Below are 22,267 nucleotides of genomic sequence, written 5' to 3'. Positions count from 1 at the left end.
ATTCATCATTACTAAATGCTGCGTCTGGTAGATCGGCTGGCCAGCATATCCGTTTCAGCGGCACAACGCCCCTCGATGCGGCCGGCGACACTGTTTGTTTTTGTTCGGATGGCCCGGGTCGGAGCTAGGTGGANCGGCCGGCGACACTGTTTGTTTTTGTTCGGATGGCCCGGGTCGGAGCTAGGTGGAGCGGCATCGATCTCGGACGCTCCCGTCCCTGCGACAGTCTGGCCCCCAGACATTTAGCGGAGTGTCGGCGACTATAAAGTGTTCACGGAGGTGGGCGGAATTTGCCCTTCTGCTTTCGTGAACGGGTTGCAGGCGTTGCCAGGCCAACGCGGCAACCGTAGAACCTAGCCCCATCTCTAACACCTAACCGGTACATAGAGCCTGCCTGCTAAGAAAATCTTTTTTCTTCCATTTTTCGCGTCGTAGCACAATATCGGAGATCGTCGAACGGTACACAAGCCACGGCCGCTGGCGATAAGCAGCGATGGCGTCTTGCTGTCGTTAGGGGTAAACTTTAGTAATCTAGATTGTAAGGTGGGCATGTTTAATGGGCCTCGGCATCCGCGCCATGCTAAATGTTTGCGGCAGCAGTGCCGGTGCGTCGGCGCGCGGAATATGTCCCAATAGAAACACCGAGTCACGTCGCCGTGCATCCGCTATTTGTCCCCCTTCGTATTTCTCCCGGGGTTTACGAAAAAAAAAAAAAAAAAAAAAAAAAAAAAAAAAAAAAAAAAAAAAAAAAAAAAAAAAAAAAAAAAAAAAAAAAAAAAAAAAAAAAAAAAAAAAAAAAAAAAAAAAAAAAAAAAAAAAAAAAAAAAAAAAAAAAAAAAAAAAAAAAAAAAAAAAAAAAAAAAAAAAAAAAAAAAAAAAAAAAAAAAAAAAAAAAAAAAAAAAAAAAAAAAAAAAAAAAAAAAAAAAAAAAAAAAAAAAAAAAAAAAAAAAAAAAAAAAAAAAAAAAAAAAAAAAAAAAAAAAAAAAAAAAAAAAAAAAAAAAAAAAAAAAAAAAAAAAAAAAAAAAAAAAAAAAAAAAAAAAAAAAAAAAAAAAAAAAAAAAAAAAAAAAAAAAAAAAAAAAAAAAAAAAAAAAAAAAAAAAAAAAAAAAAAAAAAAAAAAAAAAAAAAAAAAAAAAAAAAAAAAAAAAAAAAAAAAAAAAAAAAAAAAAAAAAAAAAAAAAAAAAAAAAAAAAAAAAAAAAAAAAAAAAAAAAAAAAAAAAAAAAAAAAAAAAAAAAAAAAAAAAAAAAAAAAAAAAAAAAAAAAAAAAAAAAAAAAAAAAAAAAAAAAAAAAACGATGCCTGAGGCATTTTGTGAGGCGTAATATGAGATGAGGGTGACAAATCCCAAATATTGTAGGCGATGGCGATACCGCAACAAAATGCCGTCCCTGGGCGAACATCGTGACCCCTGGATGTCGTTCGTCACTGCCGCTAGTTATTTCTGGGGAGAGGTGTGGATTTTTCTTAGCCTGCCAACGCTGCTCCGCTTGTGCTTTTGTGACGTAATATTGCCTTACCTGCAGGAGAGGTGCTCGTTCGAGCGTTCCACCATTACCAATCGTCACACTCGCCCCCTAATCGGTCGCAGCGCCCCCTCACCCGACATCAGCGCCGGGTATTATCCACATAACCAACGTTTAATTTCTTAGCTGGGTGTCGTTATTTCTTCGCTATCTATTTGCGTGCCAAGATTGCTTAGCGTCGCCCCCTTAGCCCCACCCCTTGCCTCTGTCGATAACCTCTATCCTTCAAAACACCGGTACCGCCTCGTTTTGGTATGGCGCCTTTTTCGCGCGAATTCGCTGCGGTCAACCCATCTTTCCATCCACCTCACCACGGCCCCAAAATACACCCAGCGGCAATGGAGGTTGTTGGTCCGGGAGAGCTCTCCCACTTCGGACCACACACCGTGACAAACCACCAGCATACAGGGCTGACCAACGCCCCGCTTACACCGCTGCTGTTCCAGGTCCGCGAGGACGACGATAACGACACCCTGCCCAGCAGCGTCGAGCTCGACGACGAGCGCAAGCTCTTCGTGCCCCTGTTTGCCCCCACCGTGGGTTTGGCACCACCTGGGCGCCGATCTAGCGCCGCTCTGAGCGTGGTCGACCCCGTGGGTCAGCGCCCCGCCCCCCCTCAACGCTTAAGCTCCACTCTGGCAGGGCTGTTGCTGACGCTGCCGCTGGCACCGGCGGCGCCCACCGCCATCGAACTGATATCGCCGCTGTCCACCGTGCCCCAGATGCCGCCTAATTTACGGCGCCACACCGTCGCCACCCCGCAACCGGCATCCTCGATCCTTTTGAGGCAGGAGAACACCGCCAGTAGCCAGCGGTTGTCGCTCGAAGCGACGCGCCGCCACACCAACGTCGGACCTCACCACAAGCGCAACACATACCCCGGGGTCGAGCCCCAGGCGCTGGTAAGCATCGACCAAGGCTCCCGTGTCCGCAACTCCATCAACATCACCCGCAAGATCCGCCGCCGCCAGCAAGAGTACGATGACGACCGCGTGCTTGTCGGCAACAAGGTGAGCGAGGGCCACCAGAACTTCATCATGGCTTACAACATGCTCACGGGCATCCGGGTGGCGGTGCTGCTGTGTCTGGGGGTGAAGAAGAAGCTCACCGATGACGACTTCACCTATACCAATAAGTTGGCATTTAATCTGTCAGGCAACGGTAACACTCCCGGGACGCGCTACGACTTCAAGTTTAAGGACTACGCCCCCGAGGTGTTCCGGGACTTGCGCAGCCTTTTCGGGCTCGACCCCGCGGACTACTTAGTGCTGGTCACCGGTCAATACATCTTGTCCGAGCTCGGGCTGCCGGGGAAGCTGGGGCTGTTTTTCTACTATCTGCGTGACTACCGCTTCATCATCAAAACCATCCACCATCTGGAGCACCGTCAATTGTTGCACATCCTCAAGGACTACCACGCCCACGTCCAGAATAACCCCAACACCTTGGTGCTGCAATTCTACGGGCTCCACCGCGTGAAGATGCCGTGGCGTAACGGCATGAAAAAAGTGCATTTTGTCGTCATGAACAACCTTTTCCCGCCCCACCGCACCATCCACCGCAAATACGATTTAAAGGGGCTGACGATGGGACGGGTGACCCGTGTCAACCCGAGCGAGAAGCTGGCCCTCCTTGCCGAATCCGACGTCACCCTCAAGGACCTCAATTGGCTCGAGGATAAGGCGCTGATAAAGTTTGGTCCAATAAAACGGAAATTGTTCTTCGACCAGCTCGACAAAGACGTCGCTTTCCTCGAGAAAATCAACGTCATGGACTACCTGTTATTGCTAGGAATCCACGACGTCAGCCGAGGCAATGACGACGAGCTTAAGCTTCTGATGTTCGACCCGAAGTCGCTGGACCGCTACGAGTTGCTCCAGACGAGCCCCCGCGACATCGACCGTACCGACTTGCCCGACCAGGTGTACCCGGGGCGGCTGCGATTTATCTTCTATGGCCACGACGGCGGGATCCGCGCCACCAACGAAGAGAATCGCCCGCTCCAGGAGATTTACTACCTCGGCATCATCGACTGCCTCACTCGCTACGGGTTCAAGAAACGCGTGGAAACATTATTCCGGTCGATGGTCCACCCACGACCCACCATCCTGGCGGTGCCAGCAAAGGAGTACGGCGAAAGATTCCTCAAATTTATTAAGATTGGCACGTCCTAGTGACTCTCGGGGCGAGCGGTTGTTGAACACGATAAGCATAACTAACTAGACGCACGAGTATTTATAGCATTGCAGACATTCTGATTACATATCAGAAGAGTATTATAAAAGTAACACAGATTTGAGTTTTTCCAATGAAATTAACTTACATTTTTCAAAAATTGATCGTGAGTGTATTCTATGTACAAATGTAGTGGCTTACGCCGAGATGTCGTCCAAGTATTGTTGGTCCTTCTTGGCGATGACCTGGTCCACCAACCGGTTCACCACCTTGTGCTTGGCCTGAGGGGCGTCCTCGGGGCGCTTCCATTCTTCGGGGAACTTAGGTTGAGGCTTCTTGATGTGGTAGCGCATGTGTCTGGGGTCGACGGGGATATCAGCAAAGTCGTCACTAGAGTCCTTGGCCGCTTCCACAAGCTTTCCAACAGTCTCCACCAAGAATCTGGCGTTCTGCGCCGACTCCGGGTAGCGGGAGCACAGCATGTGGAACACGTTGGTGTCCAAGTTGAACTTGTTGCCCGCCAAAAGCTTGAACTTGTGTTGCTGAGGCTTGGTCAACGCCAAGTCGGCAAGTCTTACTTGCACCAGCACCTTGCGGTTGAATTTCAGGGTGGAGTCGTCGCTGAAGTCGGTGTGGTAGGTCATTTGAAGCGGCAGTTCCTTCGGCTTCAGCGGGACGTATTCCTGGGCAAACTTGGCGAGCAACGGCATCTCGTAGGCCGCAACTCTCGTCAAGTGCTCGTGGCGGCGCTTGATGTGGGGGGTGTCACCGCGGCCTAACACCTCGACGTTGGACAACTTCTGGGCGTCCGATCTCTGGGCCACGGGGACGTTGTTCATGTACTTCTCCTTGAAGTTGTCGAGGGCATACACGTAGTCGAGCTTGGGCCCTTGCTTGCCCAGGGAAAGCGCCGACACCGTCGAGAGCACCGCGTGGCGCTCCTCATCGGTCGGGGTGTACTTGTCGCCCAACTTCTGCTGCCGGAGCTTGTGGAGCTCAAACACCTGGTCGGCAGGGAGGCCCTGCCACATGTGGGGGTTGAGGTAGAGCGGGGCGTTGCTCTGGAACCGCTTGGCCACTCGTAACATCATGGTCAGAGAAGAGTTTTTCGCGGAGCGAGTGAAAAACGCCTGGTGTTAGTGAGTGGTCTATGAGCCTAACTGGTAAATCAGGGAAGAAAAAAAATTAAATAAATGATTTAGTAAGATTTAGATTTGGTAGTTTGACTTCGTAGTTTTTAAGTGTTTGTCGTTGCTTGTTGCTTTGATGGTTGATCTCTAGTGCGACGACCAAAGCCCCTCATGAGTGTGAGAATATGGCCTGCACACTACTAGATACAAGAAGGTGTAAATTTGTATAGACCCCAACTAATAGTACATATTTAATTTAAATCAAAAAGTGTAAGGTGACTTGGCGTAATCCCAGCGCGCGACATTGGCACCCTGCAAGCAAAACAATGGCCTTGGCCGTGGATTATTCATGAGAACTGAAAAATACGACTCGGGTGCAAATCTGACTGTCAAAGCCACATCAGTAAAAAGGGAGGTGCAGCTAAAAATTCACATGAGCGAAAGACATCAATGGGTTGCATCACTATTGACGCTTCTGGCGAGTGCGCCGGGAACTCTGCCGAGGACTCCGCGGCTGGCGAGGACTGGTGGTCACCATGTTGGCAATGTCAAACGACGGTTGCTTCCGCTTCCGCAGTGGGGTCAGCGTCAGCAGTTGTTGCTGTGCGGAGGTATCGTCATTGTCTTCCTTTTTAACCAGAGATTTGGTGTCAGCAGACTCACGCTTTACTTTGGTCTTATCCGCGGCATCACCGTCGCTCTTGTCTTCGGTCTTGATCCGAGACTTCTCCGAGCTATATTTAGCGTCGTTGGCGTCGCCACTGCCCTTTTCGGCCTTCACTTGCTCGCCAATTTCCGGTTCGGGCTTTGGGGTAAAAAAGTCGCTGATGGAACCCTGTTCCATTGGCTTAATGAGCTTGGCGCCTTCCAGGCGCGTGTTGCCCACCGCTGACCCCACGCGGTAAATCTCAATATCCTTATAAGCCGGATTGGACTTGGTATTGAGCACAAGCTCCTCGATGTCAGCTAAGGCCACTTCGGGGTCGAGCCACTTATACCACGCCTCCAGTCCCGGCTCCACCAAAATCGGCTTTCTGCGGTGGAGCCACAGAATGTCGTTGTCGTCGTCCGATGTCGCTGGCCCCGTGCAAATGGTGAATGTCAGCTGAGGCATGTCGTCGCCGAAATGGGCATTGTGGGCGTAGAGGCCAACTAAGAAGATGAAGGGTGCATGGGAATAGTGGACAAAGTGCGGTACTTTCTCCTCTTTGATCGTCGTCCACTCAAAGTAGCCCTGGGCCGGGATCACGCACCGGTGGTGGTTCTTGGCCAGGTTCCACACCCGCAGGTGCTTCAGCGTGAGCGTATCCGAGCGGCAGTTGAACGTTCGCAGCTGCTGTTTGCGGAACGACTTGCGTTGCTCCTCCGGTGATTGGTCGGCGGGGGGAGTCAAGTAGAACGGCACCAAGCCAAAAGAGCTCATTTCGATCTTGTAGTGGTCCTTGGACTGTTTATGGTTGGGATCAGCGTAGAGGATCAACGCCGAGTTGGTGGGAGCAATGTTAAACAGCGGGTGCCATTTGCTGGCGGCGGTAGTGTCTAGGTGCCACTGGTGGTCGCCCACGTCGACGCGGATGTCGTTAGTTGCGCCCGTGGCCCCCGAGCCGTTTTCTGAGGTATTTGCCTGATTGGTGGGGTCACCCACGTGTCCCAATTGTTGCGGGAGATCGGTGAGATCCACTCCCTGAGCAAAGCGGCCACACATTGCGGAGAACGAGGTTACACCCGGAGGTACAAACAGGAGCTGGAGTGAGCGAAAGCACGCGCGTGCGGCTGCAAACGGCTGCTGGCTTCGGTATTTCGGATATGCACCAAACATATAATGTCGAGCGGTTGTGTGCAGGACAATATCTCCATTACGTGCACTACAGTAGTTGCCAGTAAATGTGACACCGTAGAATTGTGATAGCAATGTAAGTGAGTAACTGTCGTCGATGATTAATTATAAACTAGTCGTTGTCGCTGGAGATGTCGCTATGTCGTTATGTCGCTGAATGTATGGGTTAATGGTGGGTGGGGTGTCGTGTCTCTCAATTAAGGTCAATGCGGCGGCCACTGGTAAGCATCCGTTGGAGCTGGTCAAGGGACATGGGCCGGTCGCCCGAAATCATTTTGCGGTGTAACATGTCCTTGATTACGTCCACCGATGTTTGGCGCCGCATCGCCTCTTCTTCAATGAATTTAATGATCTTGTGGCGAGTGTGGCGGAACTGACGCTCCAGCAGCCCGTGCACTTTAAGCCACTCCGTCACCGTGATGTTGTGGGCTGCTAATCCACGTTCGACGTCCTTGAAATCGTTCCACATCTCGTAGAGAGTCGTGGCTTGGCGCAGAAGCCGCCGGTTGAGAACAGCCAGCCGGAGTGCCAGTTGCGGCAGTACCACTGGAGATAACGTTTTGATCACTTCTTTACGCCAGGCGTGAGTATCGTCGTCACTAGGGTAGCTGGGACTTGATACTGGGTCCTCGGGTAAGGCGAGCGACGCTGCTGTCGCTTTGATAGAGTCAGCCATCATACCAAGCACCCCTTGGTTTTCCATGATTTCTTGCAGAATATGGAGGTTCGTCTCAATAAGATGGGAGGCATTAGATAAGTTTTGCTGGATGAGGATGAGCTGGTTGTGGCTGTAGAAGTTGTAGGTGAGCAAGTAGCACCCGTGGCACACGTTGCGTAACTGCTGGAGGTAGTGGACTTGGTGGGCGTACTGCTGGCGCTGGCGAAGCACAAACGAGTCAAAGTCATGCAGCATGTGAACCAATTGGTCGTGGGCCTGACGGAGCTGTTCCTGGAGCAGGTGGACGTCAGACGGCATCGGTATCGGCAGCAGGAACGTCGCCAACCGGTACTGGGGCGGGTCCAATGCCCATACCTTATCGCAGTAGTCGTCAAACTGCTTCAGCTGGAAGAGAGGGTGGCGCAGAAGCGGCAGGTGGGGGTACCGGTTGCGAATTAAGGCCATGTCCTGAACCAACAGCACCCGTAATTGGCGGCACAAATGGTGGAATTGCGCCCGCACGGTGCCAATATTGTTTTCGGTGTCGACAAAGGTGAAGATCTGGGACACCACTTCCGGGGGAGGCGGCACTTCGTCTCGAACAATGTGGTAGTCGGCTACCAGCAGGAATCCAGCGTGTTCCACTAAGTGGGCAAGGTCAAGGTGCTCCACTGCCAGCGCTGTGGGTTTATTATCCGACAGCGGTGGCATCCCTTTGACGCCAGCAGTATAGAGAGCACTAGTGGCCAGATTATGCTGTTGGCTGTAGCTGATCAGCTGGAACTTATTGTTGCCCCAAAGGAGCATGATGTCGGCGATATTATATCGATTGAGCTCGATGTTCTTCAACTCGATTGCGCCATAATCGTCGGCAATGTGGAACCGGGAGAACAAGTAGGCGGCAAGGGCAAAGTGGGGACACCCTTCGACGTAGCGATGGCGGAGGGCACCGGTATACTTGGTAGCCACCGACACTCCGCCGGTCTCCACCGACAACACTGAGCCGACGGGGGTAGGGTGCATCGATAAGTGGCCGAAAGTAACGCTGCGCTTCTGGAACGCTTTAAGGCCAAACGATTGTGTCAACAGGAAGTCGGCTAGGGTGCGGAGCCCCTTGCGGGCGTCGAGGTACGACTCGGGCGGGAGCGGGCCCAATAGTGTCACCACTACTCGAAAGTAGTCGTCCATTTCCGGCGCCAAGCGGGTCGCCGGTGATTATTTATCTGCGTAATTTTACCTTGAGCAGAACCGTGTCTTCCTTGCATAAAGTCGCCTATCGCTGTACATCGATGTCGAGCTAAAAAAAAAAACACGGGTTTAGACGACCCCGCCACCCGATGATAATCTTGTGTCGACACCTAGGGTCTGGGAGAGTGGGGGCTACGTGTGCGTGGCTTACTGCTGTGGCATAGGGCTATGGCGGTGTCTAATTCTCTTTTGAAAACCGTAATATTATTTGACACCGGGCCCTCGGCTTTCTCTCACGGTTACCGAGTTTAATTAGCATCGTAGCTAATTCACTGAGGGTGTCGGTGCCGAAAGTTCTAGCGGCAGCATTGACGCAGTGGCAGCGTGTGAGTTCGCCCCCACTCTGCTTCCCCCAGAACTCCGACACATTTTGCCTCCGGTGCGGGTGGAGATCGTCGTCGCCCGCCGATCACTCGGCCACGAAACGGCGTTATCCCCCATAACCCCGGCCCCGCTTCACGGTATCACCACCGGCTTAAACCGTCATTGATCGACGATCGTTGTCAGATGCACCAGCGGTTATTGCTTTTTTTGACATGTCCAGCCGACACTTGCGGTGTCTGTCTCTTTCGACGGCCACCAGGCTTATGGTGAGCGCCGCACCGTTGTATGGGAAACTGGGCCCTGCACGCGAATGATAGCCAAGAATTCACCAGCGGATAAGCCCCCCTGGCCCACCTGTCCGCCCTACTCATCGGTGCCGGCATTTGTCACCGTACATATCTAGGCGTACCTCGTCAATTGTCAATATTCCCTAAACGGCGTAGTGGGAAAAATAATCCCGAACGATGCCCACCATTGTCGAAAGAAACCGTGTGAATGACGACGCCTCCCGTCGTGTAACTACCGTGCGCCTCCAGGGATGTTGTCGATGGTTCCCCGCGCCGCCTTGGCATTGTATTCCCCGAGTTATGCCACATTTGTCACTCGACAGGAATGTCGTCTAATTTCAGCGATCGAAGAAATTGGCGTGGAATTGCTTGTCCGAATGATCATCCCCTTGCCTGACCCCGTCAATGACAGAAACGGGTAATTCGTAGTTTACTTATAGTAGTTGTCTATATACATTTGGCTTAATCATATTCGTTTAACGTAAAGCTGCTTCGATTTCGGCGACGTGGGGGAGCGTCTTGAGATTGCCCACCGCCGCCATGGCTACGGGGACCCCCTTCAACCGCCAGTTGGCCCAGTCCTGGACGTCCTTCTTGGTGATCTTTTCCACCCGTTCGAACGTTTCTTCCGGCAGAAGACGGTAGCCAGTGTTGACGAGCTGGCGACCAATATCTTCGGCAATCGCCGTCAGGTCATCCAAGCCGAGGACAAGCGCCGCCTTAAGCTGAGCCTTGGAGCGTTCCACTTCCTCGTCAGTGATATTACCTTCGCGCAACCGCTTCCACTCTTTGAGGACAGCTTCGGTCAAAAGACGAAGGTCAGTGCCCAGGTCGGTGGTAAAGTATACCCCTTGGAGACCAGTGTCGGCGTAAGAGGTAGTGTAAGCCATGTAACTGTTGGCGATGGGAGTACCGCCGGGGCCACCAGTGGCAGCCATCTTCGCCAACGGACTGGGCGAGTGGGCACCAATACCGACACTACGGTCCCAGGTACCGATGATACCGTTAGCCACCAGGGCACAGAAGAAGTCGGGTCCACTCCACAGCGCCCCCTCAACGGCGAGAGCCACGTGAGTGGTGGGCATCAGGTCATCTTGCACTCTGTCTTCGCCACCACAGAATACCGGCACGTCACCGTGGTCAAGCCCTTGGCCCGGAGCCAGAGGGGTAATGTTGGCAAAGTACTTTTCTCCCATCTTCACAAGGGCGTCGTGGTCGACGTCACCCACACCGATAAGCGCCATCCGTTCCCCCTTGTAGTTAGTCAGAATGTAGTCAACAAGATCCTTACGGTTGATGGTTCTAATCTTCTCTCTAGGACCTAAAATGGTACGGCCCAAGTCTTGGTTAGGGTAGCACACGGCGTGTAAAAGGTCAAACACCACTTCGTCGTACATCTTATCGATCTCGTCCAGCTCCTGGAGGATGACGTTCCGCTCGTTTTCAATCGCCCGCGGGTCAAGCTTCAGTTTGGTCAACAAGTCCAGCAAAATGTCGACGTTTTGGTCGATATCCTGAGCGAGACACTTGGTGTAGTACACAGTGTTTTCTCTCAGAGTGTAGGCGTTGATTTGCGACCCCAAGTTCTCGATTTCAAGCTCAAGCTGGTGCTGGTTGCGTCTGTTAGTCCCCTTAAACGCTAAGTGCTCGAGGAAGTGGGCAGTACCCAGGTTGGCGTTGGTATCGGCGCGAGAACCGGCATTGATCCATACGCCCACGGTGGCGGTACGAGTACCGGGCATCGTTTCTGAACACACGGTGAGCCCGTTATTGAGGGTGGTTTGACTGAGCATGCGGCGCAGAGCCCGCAAGCATCTCGTGGCGGCGAGCATGGTTGGGTTTATATGGGTATTATTCGGGTAGAGGTCGCACCGGGTGGATGATGGCTCTTAGTGCGATTGTGGCGTCACCGCGGGTAATTTCTGTCGGAGTTAGAAAATCACGGACCAACAACGAAACAAGTGATATTGCCGGCTAAACGCTTTGATAATGCTTAAACATTAATGGTCTAGGTTTGTTAAAGCTAATCAACGTAATTTGGTGATTGTAAATTAGGAAATTCCTCAGAAATGCTCGGAGTTCATTATGAGAAGAGGAGCCCAGCTAAGCACGGTTGACAACGCAAAATTCGTTTATCTTAGCCAAAAATACCGTTTAATTATCATCTACTTTTATATTACTCTACTGGAATCCCTAAGTTCCTTTACTGGGGTGACGGACACTTTTACACGAGACACTTATCATTGTTGGTGCGGACCCCTTTTCATCATGATAAGGCATCCGGTCGACACCCCCGTGACGGCGTTGGACGACAGCGACGACGACGTGATATTCCGTGAGCGTGATGATGACGTCGTCAACGAGCTCGACTACGAGTTTAGCCTGCCCACGTGGCAGGAGCGTCTCCGCCAGTGGTGGAAACCCCGTCCGTCTCCGCCGGCGTACGAGATGGTGAATATGGATGGTGGCGATCCGTCACTGCCACCGCCACCAGCACACCCGTTGAAAAATGCAGTTAACCGTACATTTAAGGGAACGTTGGCCTTATTTGGTACCGTGCTTGTTGGGGTGATCATCGCGTTTGTGATTGTTGTACCCCCTGGAGGAGGCTCTACTCCTCAATTCCGACCGCTAGAGTATGAAACTGTATCTAACGGTACCCACAGATTTAAGCCGACGACGATATTGGTCAGTCTCGACGGTTTCCATCCTCATTACATTTCCCAAGAAGATACCCCTACCCTCAACCATATGTTCATCAACGGCTACCTGAGTCCATATATGACTCCATCATTCCCCAGTTCGACGTTTCCAAACCATTGGACGTTGATTACTGGTCTTTATCCCGGTGATCACGGTATTGTTGGTAATACGTTTTGGGACCCTGAAAGAAAGCTTCCTTTCGTCAATACTAACCCTGAAAAGGGGTCGATGGACCCCGATTTCTGGCGAGGAGGCGAACCTATTTGGAAAACCGCTGAATTGCATGGATTTAAGGCTGCTGTTCATATGTGGCCAGGACTGGAAGTTCCCGAAGTGGGTGCTCCACTTCACGATAAGTTTAACGCTTCTGAAGAACTCGGTAAGAAAATCGACCGTATCATGGGGTGGATTGATTTACCTGACGATGATCGGCCTCAGCTTCTATTGGCTTATGTGCCTACGGTGGACACTTATGGCCATAAATATGGAATTGCTGGACCTGAGCTTAAACAGGCGTTGACAGCTACCGATGGGTTTGTCGGTGAGCTTTTGCACCAGCTTGAACAGCGTCAATTGCGTGGGTTAGTGAATGTGGTGGTGACCTCAGACCACGGCATGGCCCCTACTTCTCTAGAGAGAACGGTGTTCCTTGACGATTTAGTCAATCTTGATGATATTGACCACATTGACGGCTGGCCCAATTGGGGTTTACGTCCCCGAGAGGGAGTTGATTTGGAGGCGTTAAAGGCAAACATTACGCGACGCCTTCAAGAATTGGAAGCGCAAGATAACTACGATGTATACCATTTGGATGAAGTTCCCGATCAGTTCCACTTTGGTGTTGATTCAGTATTTTCCTACCGGATGGCTCCGCTCTGGATTTTCCCTCACGTTAGTTACTCAGTGGTCACTCGAGCCAAACTTGAACTGAATGGTGGTGAGCTCAAACCGATTGGGGTTCATGGATACAACAATACTGAGTTGTTGATGAGAGCCATCTTTTTGGCGGAAGGACCATATTTCAGCTCAAACCGGTACCCATTAAAACTCCAGCCATTTGAAAACGTTAATGTGTATCCGGTAGTGTGTGACTCGTTAGGGATGAAGCCCGCTGCCAATAACGGGACCCGAGTCCTCACTAAGTTAGCTCCCGGGTGGATGGATCTGGTGGCGGAATACCCCGGGTTGCCGTTTGATGTTGACCACTTAGTGGTGAAGAATAATACCTACGACTACTTGTACCGCACCCCGCAACGAAAAACGCTTGGTCAGTCAGCTGGAGGGTTGATTGATGGTGCTCTTGATACGTTGACCGGGTGGGGAAACTCGATTGGTCACTGGTTTAGTGGCGATAAAGGTCCTGATAAGGTGTAAGTGTATAATGTGATTAGACGAATAAATCTCAATTTGGTGAATAATCCTCAAATTTGAATGAAAAGTGAAGAAAGTGAGCTAAGAGTGAAACCTGCACCAATAGTTAGGTCTAGTTGGTTGATGCAATCACAACATATAACGCTAAAGATTTTCACAAGCAACGACAATAATTTATGGAATCGTCAATCCCCAGCCGTGATAAATCCTTCATACATATACCCCAGTTCGACTCCTGGAGTTGCCGCAATTTACCATTCGCATCGATTGCCACCATCAAGTGATCACGACTAGCCATCACCTGGCAACGGGTGTCATCGATACAAAATCTCGTCGACAACCATCATGTCCGACGTACTAGCATAATGAAATTATAACTAGCTCAAAAATTATTGATCACGCTCAACAACGGTAAACTCTGGCAAAATTTGCTGTGATTACCGACCCGGGTGTCAATTTTTGAGTTGCATGTAGCTGTCACCCACGTGACCCGCACCCCACCCAAAAGTGTGAGCCGATAAGCGTTACCGTGACCGTTGTGATCTACCACCCACCATGATGGCGATTCCCAGGTTAGCATCCTTTATTGTGGCCCTTGTGGTCACACTAGGGATAACATGGACCATATTACACAGGCAGGCAAACCCTGTCTTCACAGCATTGCATGTGGCGCTGGAAGCCTCCCCTCAACCCGTTGACAGCGCCACCACCAGCCCCACCAGTCTCTCGTTTCAGATACGACACGTGTTGCACGCTCCCGCCAACCCCAAACTGAAAGTGAAACGGCTTGATATCACTGAGCAATATAAACAACAACACGCCGAAGCCTTCTTCACGGAACAGACCGAGCTTTTAGCCCAACAACGAGTATTTGGAGTGGATGCCGATATCAGCCTTGAGCAAGCGTACCATGAATACGACTGGCCTCAGGCCTACGCTGAGCATAATCCGATGACGATGACAATTCCTATGAAGCGACAGGAGCTGCCCAATCGCGCCCGTCAGCTTCAACGACGCCACGAGCCGGGGTTTATCGACCTGTACTTAGCCTACGCCCGAACCAACCCTAAACGAGCGCGTCAAATCGAACTAGAATGGGTGGAAAATGATGTGGTGGTGCCGGACATCACCGACAGAGATACGGTGATCGGCATGGCCCTCATCGCTCTGAATGCTTACGTCAGATTTCCTAAACCGGACGATAAAAAGCTGGACTGGCGTGATGTCCCGGGGTGGGAACCAGATAAAGACCACCCAGATTTAGAGTTCGGCTGGGATGATGTTGGTATTCGCGGTCACGTTTTCGTGCTGGACGATAACTCGACGGTGGTGATTGGCATTAAGGGGACGCTGGGAGCGGGACTTCCTGGCGGTGGCTCTGACGAAACTGGACCTAACGATAAGACCAACGATAACTTGTTGTTCAGCTGCTGCTGCGCTCGGGTGCTGTACATGTGGACCACCGTGTGTGATTGCTACGACTCTACTTATACGTGCAGCCAGGACTGTCTTGAAAAGGAGCTCCAACGGGAAGACCGCTACTACCGTGCGGTGCTTGATCTCTACAAAAACGTCACCGAGATGTACCCACCCGACCAGTATAACTACTGGCTCACTGGCCATCTGCTTGGCGGAGCATTGGCACTGTTAGTGGGACGCACTTACGGTATTCCTGTGGTCGCCTACGAAGCTCCCGGAGAGATGTTACCAGCTCAGAGACTTCATTTACCGCTGGCACCAGGATTACCGGAACTGTTAGAGAACATTTGGCACATCGGCAACACCGCTGACCCGATCTACATGGGGGTGTGCAATGGAGCACTGTCGCTGTGCAACTTAGCGGGCTACGCCATGGAGACCGCGTGCCACACAGGCAAACAGTGCGTGTATGACGTTGTCAATGACTTAGGGTGGCGAGTGAACATGCTCAACCACCGCATCCACACCGTCATCGACGAGATCTTGACGGTATACAATGATACAGCGCCGTGCTATCAGCAGCCACCGTGCCGGGACTGCTTCAACTGGAAGTTTATACTGGATGACGATGATGACGATGACGAGCCGTGGTTGCCCAATCCATTAAGACCGAAAAAGCCTCGTCCCACACACACCCAAACGCACACTCGCCCCTTAGCCTCAACTTCAACCTCAAGCACAGAAACCCTGCTGCTGCTGACTGCCAAGCCGCCACAAAAATGTCTCGAGCGAAATTGGTACGGCTGGTGTCTCCGCTGGGGGGACGACGATGAGAAAAGTAACGTCGAAGCGGTGATGACGGCAACTTAAGATTGATGGCAACCGCCCTTTACCCCGCTAGTGATGACCGCCGATTTGTAAACACGTTTGGTGACATGAGCCACGCAATCAGCAACCATTGGCACGATTAGCATGGATAGGTCACCCCCCCCCTATCGCAGGGCGTGAGGGGACACAAATCGGCGATGCCGAAATGACAGGGCATACGGCTCGAGTCTGCGCCAGAGCAAAAATAGAACGAGGCTAATGTCCGGGAAAAACCTCACCAATACACAACAACAATACGAACTGCCTCTCTCTAAAAAAATATAAAAGACAAATAAAAAAAAAACCCGAGGGTGGCGCTTACCTAAGCGACTCGACCCACTCTATCTAGCAGTTTACGAATGAAGAAGTAGACGGATTTCACACGCTGTTTGTTGTTATGGTAAAAAGCATAGGGGGAGAGGGGATCTGGGTGACGTAGGGGGCATGGCACGGCGGGTGGCGTGACGTCGTTTTCGAGGCGGTAAACGGTGGGCTGCCGTTGCGTTGCCTTTTCGCGGCAGGCCGTACATGGTTGACGAGGCTGAGCGGGACAATCCTCAAAACAAACCATGCACCATCGCTCCCTAACCGTGGCGGCTAGCTTGCGCTTCTGTGCATGGCGAGCTCGATGAGGTCTGAGGAGGTTAAAGCCCTTCCCAACGTGGGCGTAGACCACCACGACGACTTTTACAAATTACTATGAAGAAATTGGCATGTATGACCAACTAGGGTAGCGGGTAGAGCTTGGCAATCACCCAATTTTCGTGCGCTAATCCTGGGCCCATGCCCGCGATTGTTCTGCCCATCCTGGAAGCAGAACAACGCACAATGACACAATGTCGTGGGGGTGGGGGTAGTGTGGGTCGACAAAGGAGAGCCATTGCTCAAACCGTCAAGCGTACGAGATGGCCCGAGACAAGGACCAATTGGCCCTGCCCCCACGGGGCTGAGGCCTGGCAACGTTGTCTCAGGGTGTTTGTGGCCTACGCTTGTGTCTGGGGCAAGGCAGTGAATTGTGTCACAAAAATCACAAAGGGGGTTTTCTTTACTTCCGAGAAACAAAATGGGGGCATCGGGCTGGCGGTGGCAGGCGCAACCCAAGCAACACTGACGATGGAGAGTGCGCAGTGAGCAACTGAAATTTATAGCAATCGAGGTCAGGAAAAACTGACTGTGTGCAGGACACACCACCTGGCGACCCCCTCAGCCCCTCCGACTTTTGGCGGTGACAACGACCTTGGTCAAAGCGATTTGGCTCGCTAGTCGGGGGAGCTCGGCGACGACGGTAGGCTCGTTAAACAGCGCGGGGCTGGGGGGTGGTGTGGTCACGCTGTGCCTGCAACCCGCTGCTGCTAGCGCTCGCCGTTCCTCCTTCCGCATCGGGAGCAATTGTAAACACTCCTGGTTACAGTAGGCGGGTTGCCGAAGTGGGCGAGGGGCCTGTGTACACATAAAAAAACAACCACTTTCCCAGGGCGCCCAAATTTTTTGACGTTTGACCGCCACACGCTACACAAAAGATGAAGTGGTTTCACACCCTTGGTAACCTCCTCTTCCTTGCGGGGACGATCGTGATGATGATCTTTGTCATTTTGGGGGGTTCGCTGAGCCACACCCCCATCCGCCAGTTCTGGTGGCTCGAGGCCGACACCCAGGGCATTGGCAACTCCCGCTGGGACCGCACTGCGTGGTCGTTCTGGGGCAAGTGCAACGCTAACGACTTCAACGACTGTGACTTGGGCCCCGCCTACCCCATCTCCCCTCAGGACAACTTCCGCACCACCGATGTCCCCGGCAACTTCCACCTGAGCCGCGGCGCCTACTTCTACCTCACCAAGTTTGCTTTCGCCTTCTGCCTCATTGCCTTCTGCTTTGTCTGCTTCACTTTCCTCACCCACCTCGCCCAGTTCTGCTTCACTCGTGGTGACAAGTACAACACCTTCTTGTTGGCGTTTGCCCTTTTCTTCGCCGCCGGGTGGGTGTCGTTCCAGACGGCGGTGGTGGTGATGGCTCGCGATGCGTTCAAGGGCCACAACGCTAAGGTTGCCGTCAAGACGATGGCGTTGATGTGGACGTCGTTCTTCCTCATCTTGGTGCTTTTCTTCTCCTCGGTGTGGGCCACGGTGTCGGCGTCGTGGAAGTCCCACATGGACACCGTCCGCGGCGGTGACAACCTGTACTACCAGCCCCACCAGCTGAGCGCCGTCCACAACGACCAGCTGAGCTTCACCAGAGCCAACGCCCCGGAAATCAAGGACGACAACCTGGGCGGGATCCGTTTCTTCAAGATTAAGCGCAACGCTAAGGCCGAGGCCGACGACGAGCTGGTTTAGATGAGCTGACGTGACAAACCTTCGCAGCTCCGTCAGCATTAATGCAATAATAGTTAATTAAATTCTAATATAATACCTGACGAGAATTTTGTCTAGTGTATGCTACAGCTAATAAAACGATAATGACGACTCAATATGAATCTGACGATGGATCTTTCATTTGTTGATGAATCATACCCTGGCACGGCTGACCCCAGATAATTATAGCAACCCGTTGAACACCACAACAAATTGCCATAGGAAATTGGGTACAATACCTGCCACCTTTCGCCCTACCGCACATTTCGGATTTTAGTGAGTACACCGGTAATTATAGTATGGTTGGGTTAGTTTCTTCATAGAGTGTTACCCCTCAATTGTTCTCTCTCTTCTGCCTAGCTTAATAAGCGCTTTGTATAATTTTACTAATCGCCCCGTAGTCTAAATTAGCCTCGCACTGGTCAATGGGAGAAAAACGGCTCATTATTTCTTGGTCAGGCGAGAGGGGTTGTTGTTGGCGGTACCCGTTTTTCGCACCCCCCCACGTTGCGAGTTCGCTAGACTCCATTATCAGCAGCCAGTGCGAACGGCAGTAGTCGCTAGCTATTTCATATCAGCCGCGGGCCGAGATCCGACAATAGGAAGCAGCCAGATGACGCCATCCGACGATAAAATACAAGACAAACCAGTGGTTTCCAGTGTCGGGTGTGACCCCACTTTTCTCTGACTCTGCCTCGCCCCACTAGGTTTCTGTCTGATTGCTAATGGGGCCTAGGCCAGGGCTGTTCCACGCAGGTTCTTTTCTAATTTCCCCCCTCTCTCCCTAACTAATATTTGCGGTAGTAACTCTCCGAGCAAACTTCCACGCCGAAATCTACCCAACCTTCGGCTGCCTGCACAATGACGGCAACCATTCTGAGCCCACTAAGACCAAATGCGAGGACAGACCATGACTATTCGAACCGCCCTAACCGGCCCGATATACACGGTAAATAAACCACGAAATAATAGAATCTAGCCCCAATTTAACCCCAAACCATTAAATGACTCATTTCCCTCAATTATTAATCCCTTACTGTCCGTTAATAGTGTCTGGTCCCGGGTCGGATATATCGTGGCATCTCACATTTTTTTCGCCCTGCACAAACCCGGCACGAGGGGTCCGACAAGTGCGACACCCATTCATTAGCGCTCCGCAACCCTCCACCAGTGCCGCTGCCGCCGCCACCCAGCGCTACACCTGTTTTTTACCAGAAGAATCGGCTGAGCCCCGGGGCGCTTGTTTCACGTTTGATTTGTTGAAGCTGCCTACCTAGTATTGCTTGAATCACCCCGCCGCCACCCACGCCAAATCCCATACCGATGACGGAAACCGAAAAGAAGCGCGGGCGGTTGTCGCGGTTCCTCCACAAGGACAAGGGCAAGCCGGCGTCGTCTCTGCTGCTGGCGGCTCTGACGTCGGAGGTGGCGCCGCTGCGCACGCCGCTGGGCCTCCGCCGGGCGCTGTCCGAGGTCGTCCTCGGCGCCCAGCTGCGCCAGTCGCCCGACTCGGCGCTGCTGCTGGCGCCCCACCACCACCACCACCACTTGTTTGGCCACCACCACAACAACACTCCGCCGCCAAGAGAGATGAAACAGTTGCTGAAGCTGGAGACCCTCGCCAAAATGGAACAGATTCGCGAGCGCAACGCTAAATTGGCGCTGATCCGCCAGAAGAACCCGCCGCTGATGCTGAACCATTCGCCGGCGCACGATAAGATCGTGTATAACCCGATGGGTCTCTCGCTGACCCACTCCATCGGCAATCGGTCGCTGTTTTACCAGCTGGGCGCCCCCGACGAAGAGCGAGTATTATCGCACCCGGTTGCCGACCCCAACGACCATTTGCCCGACGAATATAAACAGCCCCACCTGAACTTATTCGACGAGTGGGAGATCGACATGCTGCGCATCAAGTTGGGCGACGGCGGCTCGCTGGACGTGCGCATCATCAACGCCATTGGCCACAAAAAGCGGTATTATGCGCTTAAGAAGTTCACGTTATTGAAAAAGGAGACGGATGAAGAGTTCTATAAGCGCGCTAAGAAGGAATACATCATCGCCAAACAGGCGCTGGAGCTGCGCCACTGCATCGACACCATCGCCCTCGTGCGCATCCACCAGATGCACTCGTTAACTCGAGGTTGGGGGATGGTGCTTGAGTACTGTCTGGGCGGCGACTTGTTCAATTTGATTACCCGCCGCGCCTATAAGTACCAGCCGTTACAGGAGAAATACTGCTTGTTTAAGCAAATCGCCTATGGCGTCAAGTGGCTCCATGAAAACGATATTATCCACCGCGATTTGAAGCCGGAAAACGTGTTGCTTGACGCTAACGGCGTGTGTAAGCTCTGTGACTTTGGGGTGCTGACATACGGCCACCACCCTCCACGAGCGTTTGATACCCCCGTGGTTTTGCTGACGCTGTACGTGGGGCTGCCGCCTTATACTCCACCGGAAGTGATGCTTTTAGCCGATAAAAAGGATCACGAAGCGAAACAGTTTGCCTACGACCCCTTCGCCATGGACATGTGGGGTTTGGGGATGTTGCTCTTCTGTATCATCTATGGGGGTGTCCCCTTTGAGCTGGCGGTGAACCTGAATTCTCAGTACCGCGACTATAAGCTTAGCTTTGACCGCTTCGCTCAATCGCACCCCAACTTCAAATTCAATAAGGGGTACCCTAAAGGGCCCGGGGTCGAGTTTCGGTGGGCGCTGCATTTCCAGTCCCAGGGAGCGCTGAGAGTGGCATGGAAGTTGTGTGATCCTACTACGCAATACCGCTACACCATGGACCATTTGTTTAATGATCCGTGGATGCAGCTGTTGGAGATGTGTCTCTACGAGGACCCCGACCAGTTGGTGCTGCCATTTGTGCTTCCGGGCACTGGAAATGACGTGCCCATATCGCTGCTGGCGCTGGCGGCGCTGCTGCGCAACCCGCTGCGCCGGGCCACCACGAACAACGGGCGGGTGACGCTGCACGGGTCTGTTGCCAGTCACCAGGAGCCGGTGCGGAGCATGCTTGATCCAGCCCCGGCACCGCCGGCCTCTGCCGCTAACGTCAATAGCGGCACTGACGCCGAGCAGCTGCCAGCGGCGCCAGCGGCGCCGATGCTGCCACTGCTGTCGCTGCTGCTGATCCACTCCCAGCTGCTGCTCACTTATGGCGACGCCCACCCGCCAGTGGCACCGATAGCGGAAGCGCCGTCGTCGATGCTCCACGGGCTTCTGACGATTACTCTGGGCGATACCGAAGACGAGTACCCGGCGCCAATGCCGCAGTCGCCGTCGCCGCCGCCGCAGACGCTCGACCCCGTGCGTGAAGATGGTCGCGACGACAATGCCGGAAGCGACCACCCGACAACGGTGCCGACACCAGTGCCGACGCCGGCACCGACGGTAGCGCTGATGGTGGCTGCTGGCACCCATGGCGACGCCTGCGTCCACCCTGATTTCGCCCAGCTGAAACGGATCCCGCTGATGACGCTGATCCTGCTGTCGCTGCCACGGGTGATGCCGAGCCGCGGCTCGCAAATCAACATTCCCCGCAACAAGCTGGAGGTGGAGTTGTTGTTGATCGACTCGCTGCTGCGGACATATAAGCCCAACGAGCACGCGGCGTTGGACACGCTGGGGATGTGTGACTTGGGGTACAAGATCAAGAAGCACAACCACTTGCTCAAGTAAACACTGCATTATAGACACACACGTGAATACATGTTTTTTTATACCATTTGGTGGTAGTCTACAATTTCTTCTATCACGCGACATATCGCAATCCCATTATATATTATACACTTAAGCTTGCAAGTGGAGCTTGGCCTTGGCGTTGGTGACGACGAGGCCCATCTTCTTGGCCTTTTCGAGGATGCCGACGCGCTTGCGGGCGGAGACGGCGGCGGCGATGGTGACGGCGAACTCCTTGGTCATCAACAACGAGTCCAAGTCCTTTTCGTTCTTGGCGAGGAAGGTCTTGAGGCCGTTGGGCGAGAAGTACTTGGTCTTCTTGTTGGAACCGAAACCAATGTTGGGTTGGGGACCGGTGCACCCTCTGAATCTTCTTCTTTGGGCCGAGTCGATACCCTTTTGCAATCTCCAGCCCGAGCGCGAGATACGGGCGTATCTGTCGGAGTGGTGTCTCTTGAACGCCTTGGCGTGCTTCTTGACGATCTTGGGCTTGGGGACAGTGGCAGCCACTATAACGTTAGTTTGTGTTTGAAAGAGGAGGAACCTGAAACAACGATGGCGTGACGAACGACGCCATCGTCGCCTTAGGTTCGGAGGGGGGACTCTCCAACGTCTGTTTGGAACGACGGCGTCACGATGAAAACATCGTTGCCATCGTTGCCTGGGGGTTGGGGTCGGCGT

At 52.5% G+C, this 22,267-nt stretch overlaps 10 protein-coding genes across 10 annotated transcripts; 5 read left to right on the top strand and 5 right to left on the bottom strand. All coding sequences in view use genetic code 12, as the record gives it.

Annotated features, from left to right (window-relative positions):
* Positions 1–1,864: 1,864 nt before the first annotated feature.
* MSS4 (1-phosphatidylinositol-4-phosphate 5-kinase) lies at positions 1,865–3,700 on the top strand (the record flags this gene model as incomplete). Its single annotated transcript, XM_034157360.1, has 1 exon — positions 1,865–3,700. One exon carries the CDS (start codon positions 1,865–1,867, stop codon positions 3,698–3,700), a length of 1,836 nt encoding a protein of 611 aa, XP_034010778.1.
* A 198-nt stretch (positions 3,701–3,898) lies between these two features.
* Positions 3,899–4,792, bottom strand: DIURU_004481 (mitochondrial 37S ribosomal protein mS35; the record flags this gene model as incomplete). Its single annotated transcript, XM_034157359.1, has 1 exon — positions 3,899–4,792. The coding sequence occupies one exon, from the start codon at positions 4,790–4,792 to the stop codon at positions 3,899–3,901; it is 894 nt and encodes a 297-aa protein (XP_034010777.1).
* A 502-nt stretch (positions 4,793–5,294) lies between these two features.
* On the bottom strand, positions 5,295–6,536 carry DIURU_004480 (putative peptide hydrolase; the record flags this gene model as incomplete). Its single annotated transcript, XM_034157358.1, has 1 exon — positions 5,295–6,536. The coding sequence occupies one exon, from the start codon at positions 6,534–6,536 to the stop codon at positions 5,295–5,297; it is 1,242 nt and encodes a 413-aa protein (XP_034010776.1).
* A 325-nt stretch (positions 6,537–6,861) lies between these two features.
* Positions 6,862–8,514, bottom strand: DIURU_004479 (uncharacterized protein; the record flags this gene model as incomplete). Its single annotated transcript, XM_034157356.1, has 1 exon — positions 6,862–8,514. The coding sequence occupies one exon, from the start codon at positions 8,512–8,514 to the stop codon at positions 6,862–6,864; it is 1,653 nt and encodes a 550-aa protein (XP_034010775.1).
* A 1,147-nt stretch (positions 8,515–9,661) lies between these two features.
* MAS1 (Mas1p) lies at positions 9,662–11,017 on the bottom strand (the record flags this gene model as incomplete). The annotated part of the gene is made up of 1 exon (XM_034157355.1): positions 9,662–11,017. The coding sequence occupies one exon, from the start codon at positions 11,015–11,017 to the stop codon at positions 9,662–9,664; it is 1,356 nt and encodes a 451-aa protein (XP_034010774.1).
* A 436-nt stretch (positions 11,018–11,453) lies between these two features.
* On the top strand, positions 11,454–13,262 carry DIURU_004477 (nucleotide diphosphatase/phosphodiesterase; the record flags this gene model as incomplete). The annotated part of the gene is made up of 1 exon (XM_034157354.1): positions 11,454–13,262. One exon carries the CDS (start codon positions 11,454–11,456, stop codon positions 13,260–13,262), a length of 1,809 nt encoding a protein of 602 aa, XP_034010773.1.
* A 552-nt stretch (positions 13,263–13,814) lies between these two features.
* ATG15 (triglyceride lipase) lies at positions 13,815–15,548 on the top strand (the record flags this gene model as incomplete). Its single annotated transcript, XM_034157353.1, has 1 exon — positions 13,815–15,548. One exon carries the CDS (start codon positions 13,815–13,817, stop codon positions 15,546–15,548), a length of 1,734 nt encoding a protein of 577 aa, XP_034010772.1.
* Positions 15,549–17,065: 1,517 nt separating this feature from the next.
* SUR7 (Sur7p) lies at positions 17,066–17,878 on the top strand (the record flags this gene model as incomplete). Its single annotated transcript, XM_034157352.1, has 1 exon — positions 17,066–17,878. The coding sequence occupies one exon, from the start codon at positions 17,066–17,068 to the stop codon at positions 17,876–17,878; it is 813 nt and encodes a 270-aa protein (XP_034010771.1).
* Positions 17,879–19,219: 1,341 nt separating this feature from the next.
* PTK2 (protein kinase) lies at positions 19,220–21,586 on the top strand (the record flags this gene model as incomplete). The annotated part of the gene is made up of 1 exon (XM_034157351.1): positions 19,220–21,586. One exon carries the CDS (start codon positions 19,220–19,222, stop codon positions 21,584–21,586), a length of 2,367 nt encoding a protein of 788 aa, XP_034010770.1.
* A 111-nt stretch (positions 21,587–21,697) lies between these two features.
* Positions 21,698–22,163, bottom strand: RPL32 (60S ribosomal protein eL32; the record flags this gene model as incomplete). The annotated part of the gene is made up of 2 exons (XM_034157350.1): positions 21,698–22,075; positions 22,152–22,163. The coding sequence occupies 2 exons, from the start codon at positions 22,161–22,163 to the stop codon at positions 21,698–21,700; spliced, it is 390 nt and encodes a 129-aa protein (XP_034010769.1).
* Positions 22,164–22,267: the final 104 nt, after the last annotated feature.

Source organism: Diutina rugosa (assembly GCF_008704595.1).
Source record: "Diutina rugosa strain CBS 613 chromosome Unknown scaffold33_size146325, whole genome shotgun sequence".
Classification (NCBI taxonomy): Eukaryota; Fungi; Ascomycota; class Pichiomycetes; order Serinales; family Debaryomycetaceae; genus Diutina; species Diutina rugosa.
Note: the sequence above shows the minus strand (reverse complement) of the source record. Positions and strands in the feature narration are given on the sequence as shown.